Source organism: Plectropomus leopardus, chromosome 2 (genome assembly GCF_026936395.1).
Source record: "Plectropomus leopardus strain MGB_pleo_1.0 chromosome 2, ASM2693639v1, whole genome shotgun sequence".
Classification (NCBI taxonomy): domain Eukaryota; kingdom Metazoa; phylum Chordata; class Actinopteri; order Perciformes; family Serranidae; genus Plectropomus; species Plectropomus leopardus.
The window spans coordinates 10,825,416-10,835,637 of NC_142177.1; the positions used below are offsets into that span (position 1 = coordinate 10,825,416).

At 37.7% G+C, this 10,222-nt stretch overlaps 1 protein-coding gene across 3 annotated transcripts; it reads right to left on the reverse strand.

Moving 5' to 3' along the window:
* Window positions 1-189: 189 nt before the first annotated feature.
* Window positions 190-9,383, reverse strand: stx16 (syntaxin 16). Of its 3 annotated transcripts, none has more exons than XM_042500566.2 (8): window positions 8,950-9,383; window positions 5,119-5,226; window positions 4,769-4,909; window positions 4,053-4,215; window positions 3,812-3,900; window positions 2,721-2,864; window positions 2,317-2,397; window positions 190-1,937 (listed from the first exon to the last, which is right to left on the reverse strand). In XM_042500566.2, the coding sequence occupies exons 1-8, from the start codon at window positions 9,028-9,030 to the stop codon at window positions 1,836-1,838; spliced, it is 909 nt and encodes a 302-aa protein (XP_042356500.1). In that variant the 5' UTR covers window positions 9,031-9,383; the 3' UTR covers window positions 190-1,835. The 3 variants fall into 3 exon arrangements, with proteins under 3 accessions (XP_042356500.1, XP_042356483.1, XP_087940868.1); XM_042500549.2 differs by having other exon boundaries at window positions 8,905-9,383; XM_088084742.1 differs by lacking the exon at window positions 8,950-9,383 and adding an exon at window positions 5,347-8,159.
* Between the last annotated feature and the right edge of the window lie 839 nt (window positions 9,384-10,222).

The following is a 10,222-nucleotide window of genomic DNA, read 5'->3' on the forward strand; positions in this document are numbered from 1 at the left end:
TTGCTCATTTTGTCCAAACCAACAGGCGCTTATTGAATTTTTTTCACCAGAATATGGAATGTTTCACACTTTTGCTTGAAAAGGGATTTACATGGTATAACTATGTTGATAATGTACTAAATAACTTATAATCAATTAATCAATTATTTTAGCTGTATCAATTCAGCAGTGCCACACAAATACACTAAACACCATTATGTTCCAGGTTTATTTTTTTTACAAAAAGTTGCTGTCTCCTCACCTGTTTTGTTTGCAAAACAAAACTTAAGTAGAGTACCACTAAGACACAACCATTTTTCACACATAACTTCACATCAATGACAAAGATGATTTGACAGGTGTATAAAGTGTAGAGCCGATTACAGATATGTTAAATAAAGCTCTTCATCCATTCAGCTTATCAGTCTTTACAGAATACAAGAACGGGTAAAGAAATTCCAACACAGCCAACTGAAATGTAATGTGTCCAATCTGAAAAGGAAAAAAAATCATAATGCTGTCTTCATACATCTGCTTGTGTTAGACTACATCACAGTTTTCTCAGTGGAGTGGACAATAACTGTTGGGTTTAGGCTACAGATACACTTTACTCAATAAACTGTATTTCTGCCTGAGACAGAACACCTCTGAAACTCTTGATTATTTGAAGTTATTAAAAAATAAATATTTTTTCATCATACAGATGACAGTAGTATTACATCCATAACATAACCACCCTCCCCCTCGCAAGTTTTTTCTCCTAGGATGGCAAAGGCACGACCTGCCCTGCGCAGGCTCTGACTGGCTTGCTCTAACTACCCCTAACCCATCTCACTCATACCGCAACCTAAAGGCAACAAGTACGAGCCACCTAAGAGAGGATAGGGCAGGTCATGCATTCATCATCCTACAAAAGAAACTGGCCTTTCCCCTCAGGCCTCAGTATGTGCAAACTGCAAGAGTTTAAAAAAGGTAGCACTTTAAGCAAGGACCATTAAAACATAAACAACTGTTTTAAAATGAGCACTTCATGAAAAGTGCAGCAGGTGTGATGCAAGTTTGATTTTAAAAATTACAGGATGAATATGAGGAAGCTCATGGCTGTCTACATCCTCCTCAGGCCAACAGTGGAGTGACAAGGATTGGTGAGTGAAGGGACAAAAACAGGTGGTCCTAAAACCAAAACTATATTTTGGTATTGAATGACTATTCTAATCATATCTGGTACTGTCCTAATACAAAACATTTTCTTTGAAAGGTCTTTTTTAAGGTAAATACTGAGCCGGGTCATAAATGTCATGTTGGAATGGAAATGAATTTGCAGTGAAATGAGATCTACTGCATATTTCTCTTTCACAAACATTCGTTCTTGTCACATCTTTCACACGGAAACAAATTGTTCGATACTGGACAGAAATGATGCATCGCCACACAACAAATGTCACAATTCGTGCTTTGAATTCAAGCAGAGAACGCTCCGCTTCAGTATTTAAACATTGGTAGTCCATTTTTATACACCACAAAGTGTTCTCTTTTGTTAAGACACATACTGTATGTCAACATAGTCGGGTTCAACAAACCTCCGTCACAGAGTGTTGGTGATTCAGGTGCAAGTCATTTGATAAAATAGCCATGGCTCAAACAGGTTCTTGATTGTTCTTTCATTAAAATCAACCACAGAACATCTCCAGACAGCCCAAAATGCACCCGCAAAGGAACGAGGAATTCTTCTTGACGTTTCCTGGTGGTTTGAAAGGCAGTCAGCTTTGTTTTAAGGAGAACCAAGACCGAGTCCAAGTCCACACAGATGCACAACAAACACCCACACAGAAAACAAAAGCCGGAGGAATGCATAATTAAAACTTTGTTCCAAAAAGAATAATAATTAGAACCATAACTATGACGAAGAGGATCAAAATGACCAGCATCTTTCTGTTTTTCTTCTGGTACTGTTCAGCCTGCAAAGAAAATGAAAAATAAGTCAAACACTGTATTTGACCTATTAAAATGTAATTAATAAATGCTAAACATTCTGTGTCTCATCATGCAAGTACGTTTAAACAGATTTGATTACTGTAAAAGTAATAAATGTTTTAAATTCATTTTATTTTATTTTATTCATTATTCATTTTATTCATTTCATTCATCGTTTTAAAATCATAATCGTGTCTTTTCGTTAGCTGAAAGTTGTCTGTTTGTTTTCCCTTAAGGTTATTAACATTCATTATTAGTTTCCAAGCCACAGCAAACTGAATGGGAAATTTCTGATTTCGAAAAAATGGTCACCTGACCAAAGAAGTCATAATGTGTATGAAGACATGTCCATTTTGCATTTACCTTTTGTAACTGTTTCAGTCCATCTTCTGTTTTCACACAAGCCTGCTCCACATTAAAGTCAATTCTGTCAAGAACGGTGCCCTGCAGGAAGAAGAAGAGGGACTTTTTGTTATCAGAGGAAAATTATTTAGTTGTAGATTTTTGTTTTAAACAAAGATAATGTTATATATTGGCTGTGTTGTTCACATTTTTATAATCTATTACTGCCACTGACTTAAATAATGTTTATTCGAGCTTTGTGATTCAAACATAGACTGTATATAAAGATGGAAGTTTCCCCACAGTGTAACTTTTCAATCTGGATCGCCCCCTGGTGTCTGTCTGCAGTATAGGTCATAAAGCCCGCTCCTCCATGTTAGTGAAAGGGACATAGGCCCTAAAAACAAAAGGACTGCTTCAAATACCTGTTCCACAACCATTGTAGCCAAGTCCCGAAAAATCTCATTCAGATCTGAGATGGACTGCACTATTTGTCGGATCTCCCTTTCTCGTTCCTCCACCATAACTGTGTTCTGTTCCACCAGCATCAGCTGGTCATCTGTGAACCCCTGCAACAAACAAAAGCAAATAATTAAGCGATTTTTTTTTTTTTTAGTAAAATAATTTATCCAAAAGTATCAACACCTGTAGCCATAGCCTCAGCAGAAACTATTCATAAAATATTTCATTTTATGTAAAAATTGAATAGAAAAGAACAGGCAGTAATTAAATTGGCATTTGTGCAAAACTTAAGCGATATTTGCAAAATGTTGATAAAACACAAGACGAAAGATGGTTATGTTTCCAGTGAGTGATGTTATGCAACTTCTCCTCTGGTGATAACATTCCAAAAAGCATGACTATGGATGTTCAACACATTAGCAGGTTTATTTCTATTGCAGCCACCGCTCCAGCTGTCTTTATTTCCAATCGAATAATGGTAAGGCAAGCCCCTTGGGAACGGCATGTATGAGGGATTTCTGATGACAGTCCACGATTTCACCGACGAGTTGTGGATTCAAAACTTAAAGATGATCCAGTCAACTTTTGAAAAGTTGTGCGATGCAATAACACCTCTTGTAGCTCCTGCTGCGTCATGAGGGAGCCAGTTCCTACTGACATGCTCATAGCCACAGCATCATGTGACCTATGAAAGCGAAAAAGTGTTTCTATAGCATTTTTGCGAAATATGGCTTTTTTGAATCGCCTGAAATATCACCTCATGCGAGTTTAAAAAAGATTTGCGATTAATGGGAGTTTTTTCAAAATTGACTTGTTTCCAAACAAATTTCCAATCTGCGCAATTTGAGATGCAATGGAAACCCACCTACTGTCATCAGGCTCGATTGGGCCACCTGTGCCTTAGTGTGGAGCCATTAATGAGGTGTCTGTCTAGCCAAATAGGTTTTTCATTACCCAGGTCATGTGCCGCTGTTCATCTGCACACACTGCGATGACAGAGCTGGTTGAAAATCTGCAAAGTTTCCCTTTGAGAAATGTTTAAAAAGCTGTTTACCTTGTCATATACGGCTAAATCTTCATCCTCTTCCATTAGAGGTCCAGAGTCAAAAAAGTGCTTTGATCTCTCCTCACGATTTTTCATACCTGGAATATAAACCGATAATGTAATGCTTAGATGAGATGAAAAACAATATTTAGAAGAAATATGAGATATTTCCTGGATAATGGTGAATATTTCTGAGTAGTTGAAACAGTGAGGAATGATAATTAATAATACCAGCTTAAGCAGTCCTTACGTTTCAGGTAGCTAGACTGTGTGTGTCGGAAATTGGTGGAAAGCTCCTGCAGGCTCTGTGCCAGGGACGAGACCACGTTTCGCAATAGCCTCTCCTCCTGCTCGGTGCAGTGGCCACAACGAGACTGCAGACCCGTCACAGCTCGCTGGCATCGATGAAACATCTGCACAGAACACAACATTAGTGAGCAAGCAGAAGCAAATTTTCATTTCGAACTCTTAAACATGATATATTGTCTTATGTGTTCATATCCATACCCTCAGTGGATAAACAATCAATACTGTGTCACGCTCTTCTGGCTTTGTGCTTGAGTAGAAACATCTACTCATTAAAAAAGACTAAAAACATGCCAAAAATATTCAGACAGTATTTATTAAGAAAAAATAACCAAAAAACCTTTATAGTGTATTCTTTTCATCTATACAAATAAACATTATGTTGTTTGTATGATTGTGGGGTTTTTTTGTTGCTTTCTTTCGTTTATGTTTGTTTCTTATCTTCAGAAAAACATGCTACTGGTGTCACCTGTTTGAATGATTTTGCAACATACACTTCAACTTTATTTTTGATTTGATTTTATTTCTCTCCCATTTTGTTGTAAGAAACAGAAAAAGAAGACTGTGAAGGTGTGCCGTGTGCCAATTTTTAATTCCAATAAAAATGTAAATTTAAAAGCAACAACAAAGAAACATTATTACACGGGTAAATGCCAGTACCTGTGTTATCTCCTGGGTAGTGATTTCTATGGCGTGCTCTTCTTCACTACTGTCATCAAGCGTGGGTCGATTCATGTGCTTGTCGTGAAGTAAGGCCAGATCCTTCATCTTCTGCCGAACCCGTGTGATTTCATACTGAATCTGAAAGGAATGATTAAAAGCCACGTGAAGTTTCTTTATACGCAAATTATTGGGCTCATGCGGAAAATTCCACCACTTTAAGATTACAGCATTCCAAACTGATGTATTTGTGAGCTTTCAGTCTTACAAATAAGGACACTATAATCATATATTACTTAGTTTTGTATTTAAATGGTGAGCCTTTTACACATCCAAAGCATTTCCTTCACCTCATCAACCCCTTCTATCCATTTGGGGGGCAGTTTCTTGGTGACTCCGATGGCCGCTTCAGGATCCAGACTAATTCCTGACACCAAGGCCATTCGATCATCAGCCAACTTAAAGACACAAAACAACAACTTATTCTATTAAACATTTCATAAAACAACTGCACATGATGATGGTGTAGCATGTTATGCTTATCTAAAGTAATTCTACCATAAAGGAATCAACAGTACCTCATCAAGCTCCTAATGTGATTGGCAGATAGCAGATTGGTCCCATCCAATAGAGAACAAGGAAAAGGAGAGAAAGACAGAAGTAACAGAAAGTGAGCCCCGAAAGAAAATCAGCAGTGAAAACCAATAAATAGTTTTTGCATCCACTGCCCCGACAACTAATTAATTTGGAATGAGAATGACTGTACAGCAGAGGCACGTAAGGTCCGGCTGCTGAAATGAAATCCAATCGTTTGTCCTGAGTTTTGTATGAATTTGCACAGGTATAAAACTAGCGTGTGAATGCAAAAAATAAATCATACTCATCTAAACACTAATTGCACAATAATTCTACTTAAATAAAATATTAAATGTAAGAAACAGTCAGAACAAAGAGAGAGAAAAGCCTCAAGATCAACTGAGATAGTTTAACAAATTACATTTTAGAGATAATCTGAAATCAGTACAACGTTCATATTTAACAGAAAATTCAAAAGTACCTTTGACTAGTTTTTAATAATTATGTCTCTCATGTGTCTATCTTGTTTGAAATGACAGTGGCCCTGCTGCCCTCTGGCAAAGTCAGTTATTTTAAAACCTGAGCGTACAGCAGCTTCAGTAAGCTGATACTGCATCTTCTAAAGGCAAACAAAGTAGTTTTAGTTGAGTAATTGCCTTCTAGTCAGTGCAAATATATTTCAGCCTTTGGATACATACATATGCACATGACAATTGCACTTGGGGCTGGGCGATATGGAGACAAAAGACAATTCTTACCATATAACAATATCCCAAATCTAAGACAATATCTAGCCTTAATATATATAATATCAATATATTGCCCAGCCCTACTTGCACTACTGTAATATAACATTTAAGTGTAATACTGCTGAACAACAAAGTCACTGTGCTATTTTTTTCAGCTTTAACATTGTTATGATGTAACTAATTTCCAATTCAGACAGCATTTTGCAAACAATTAACAGACCAACATTGTTGTGATATTGGTGCAGAGTGCAGAGACATTTAAATCAACACAGCTTTAAACATATATGGATGAATTCGGATAAAAGGACAATGAGATCAAACACACACTGAACATACACAGTACAAGACAAGTGAGATGTAAGACTATAAACTAATTCTATATATAAACATTTTACTTCTCCACTGAGCTACAAAACACATAACATGCTTAAAACTAGGCTTGGGTGGAATCTAGTTTTTTATGTCCTGCTCACATTTCATTGGGATATACCTTTATGACGGTTTTGGTGTAAAAATATATTTATGTATGCATGTATGTCATTGTCTGGCCTACAATACCGAGTGTGTGTCTAATATGCAATTAGCCTACTTAGATATTTTTTCTGAGTTTAATAAATACTTATGGCCCATAGACTTATGGATAGATCAGAAATATGTGCCCTTTTAGATTCTTGCTGGAGGACGCAGCATCGCATTTGATGCCAACACATCAGTGGGGAGACAATGTGCGTACTCAGCTTCGTCCGTGTTGGCTGGTCCACCTTTATCATCAGGACTAAACCCTAATTACTCCCAAACAGGGGGAAAGGCATTTCTACTTTTTAACTAGCCCTGTTTGGTTATCTCAACAACTCGCTGTAGCCATCTATTTCTGATCAGCTGCGCGCTTCACCTGTAGAGATGGACCTCTGGTGGCGCATGATGATGTGATGATCACTACAACACATCACCTTAATAAAGCATCTCCGTATCAGTTCAATACAAAGAGGAGCGTCATTACACCTTCAGGATTTCTACATACCCTGGCACACCATAATATCTTGACAAGGCCCAAGCCAACTTGGTAGAGTATAATAAGTGTCCAGCAAGTTAAAACCTGCAAAAAGATCTTATTAAGGAGATTGCTGGGTCACTATGTAGAAAATTACATTTCTATTCCAGGATCTGTAGAGATCTTTCACTATTCTGCACAATGCTTTTTAGAATTTACTTTTTAAATGACCTCTGTTAAAGCTATTTTTGATGATATACATTGAGCTGAAGTTAAAAAACAAACCAAAAAAAACAAAAACAGGACCCCACAGGTTCAGAAACATCAATCCATGAGCCATGGATTGAAGGTCTGACTTTCTATAATCAAATTGCTGGGCTGGTCAATGATAACTGCATCACCCGAGCTCAAGTAAACAATGCAGGTGACTGACTGAGTACACAGACAGAGTATGAGCAATTAATCTGCCGAACAGAAGGCATGAATCACTCTTTACATAAATGTTCTAGTCTCTGGAGCACAAGGCCACAACATCACCAGTGGTTTCCCTTCTCTGAGCCTATTTGCTGAATAGACCCCAACACTCTACACTGTTTCATACACAGAGATACATTAACAGACAGTGTCCATCAAGAAGCCACAGCCATTTAAAGCTTTTCCCTCTGTAGGTTTGGATATGCTGATGTGTTTATCAAACACACAAAAAATATGAGCAGCATATGTTTGGATATGTTTCCTCAAATGTTGAGATATCCTTACATGTTCAGTCAGTGTACAGGCTGCTGGCAGAAATAAATCTACCTCAGCAAGCAGTTAACTGGTTAAAATGTTCACAATGGAGTGTGAATGGTCGCACGTATCCTGCACCTGCTTGCTGTGCTGTGTGTCCTGCATCTGGCCTCCTCTACTGGAAACGTACTCTAGTGCAAACACAGGAGAGCTATAAACTGTTCATGCTGCAGCATCAAAAAGTGTCAGGGACTGGAACGGTTAGAAACTGTGGACTACTGTGTTTTGTAGTATTACAAACTGCAATGGAGTTTAACTGACAGTGCACAAGTAGATAATGACAGGATTCTCATATTTAAAAATGACCAAATTGCACCAATCCCATCTGCTGAATCTGCATCAGCCCTGACACTACCCTTATCATGTGGATTGGGTGTTTGGCCAAATGTGAACGATCGACATTGAAAACAGTTTCTGATCAATGCCGTGATCAAATTCATCTTTATAATGGCTCCACTAGAGATAACAAAACTCAAAGATGACCAGTTTTCCGAATGACAAGTAGTAGTTTTCAGGAATCTTGTACAGCGATTTTCTTTGCCTTGGTTTGTGTTACACATTTTTGTAGTACAGGAGAACACCAGTGACATTCTAGGGGAACAATCAGTTACAAGTTGCAGGCAAAATTTGATCCAGAGCAGATCAAATTACTATCTTTTACTACAGAGGAGCACTATATGGCCATTAAAAACATGCTTTAACTTTCACAAAACCCGTTTTATTTTTACAAATACATATTTTATCTTAGAAATTAGGAAATACTACTTAATATTTAGCAAATTGTATTATCATTGTTTATGTTTACTGTAGTCACTAAGCTATTAGGAGTTAAAAATGTGCCTGCACGCCCCTCTTCATCCTCTTCCATCACATAAGAAAATAAGCCCTGAGGTGAAATACTACCTGATTCAATGTTCTTTAGTTATGACTAGCAGCTACTAACACACATGTGTATCTAGCTATCACAGTTCAGTGACTGGCTATATGCAAACACACACAGTAAAATGATCAAAACGATGCAGACCACTCACCGCAGCATTGCTACGTGTACTCAGACGGGGGTCGTATGTACTCACTTGCTCAGCCAATATCTGCCGGTTTTGGATTGCATTGTTCCGCATTAACAAGAAGGCATCGGTCAGACGCCTAGTGGCCATGACTGCCTTGTTTGTTATCTAAATTCACGCTGAAACAAAACGCGGATCAGGCGACGGTTTATTAAAATTACGTCTACTGCCGCTGACCCGCAGCTAACGCACCGCTAGCTTTAGCTTTAGCTTAGCTTGCGATGAAAGATGTGGAAAACTCGCGATAGAGCGCCTGTAGTGGACAGCAAACGACCTTAGTATTATTTATCTGTCAGGCATCTCTGATATTTATGTTTAAATTTAGAAACATGACCGAGAGTTTCTTCTCAAATTTTGAGATTTGACGTTAGGTTGGTAACGTTACTCCGCTTTATGCAGCTACGGAAGTAGGAAAACGTAAACACCTGCGTAACGACTGTCTTCTTCTACTACCCAATTTATTGCAGCTGTCAAGTGGAACTGAGGGTCAATATCGCCACCCACTGCCTGAAAAGCTCAGTAAATACAACAGTGCAATACCTGATATATGTAACAAATGCGAAAAGGAAAAAGACACACTTTTCCATTGTCTTTGGCAGTGTACTCAAGTAAAAAGGTTCTGCAAAGCAGTAAGAAAGACTATCCAGGACATATTATCCATACAAATTCATTTGGACACAAAGCTTTTCATATTAGGATTATACCCAAAAATCGCATATGCTTTGTTCATTTCTTGTTTAACAGGATAAGTATTTTCAATATTTCATTAAAACATGTGTAGTGGCGATTTTTCAGTATTGAAGTTCATTGTTTTAATTTTATTTGTTTTATCTAGGCTAATTTTTTTTGTTGAGGCATTAGTATTATTATGTAATTAACTGCAAATACACAATTGAATGTATACCATAATACATGCGAATATATTATCACATGAATATTATTTGAGCAATGCATTTGGACAGATGACTGGTGTACACGTGGCCCTGCATCTTTATATGGTCCTACTTTTATTCTCCCACACTTTATGGCCATGCTAAGCCCACATTTCTTTCAAATAAGCTGTAATGTTCCCTTAAGTTTCCCCCCCTTTTCCCTGCATTCACAGATATACACTTTGTATTGTATTATTGCTCTTTTAGTTGGACACAGACATTTGGAGCACAGTACCTACAGTGTCACTGCCTCATCAGAAAACCTTTGACCTGCCAAACAGTCCTCCCCTCTCAGTTTTTGGGATATATATCTTTAGTGAATTTACGCGCACTGTCTCAGCATATCTTAT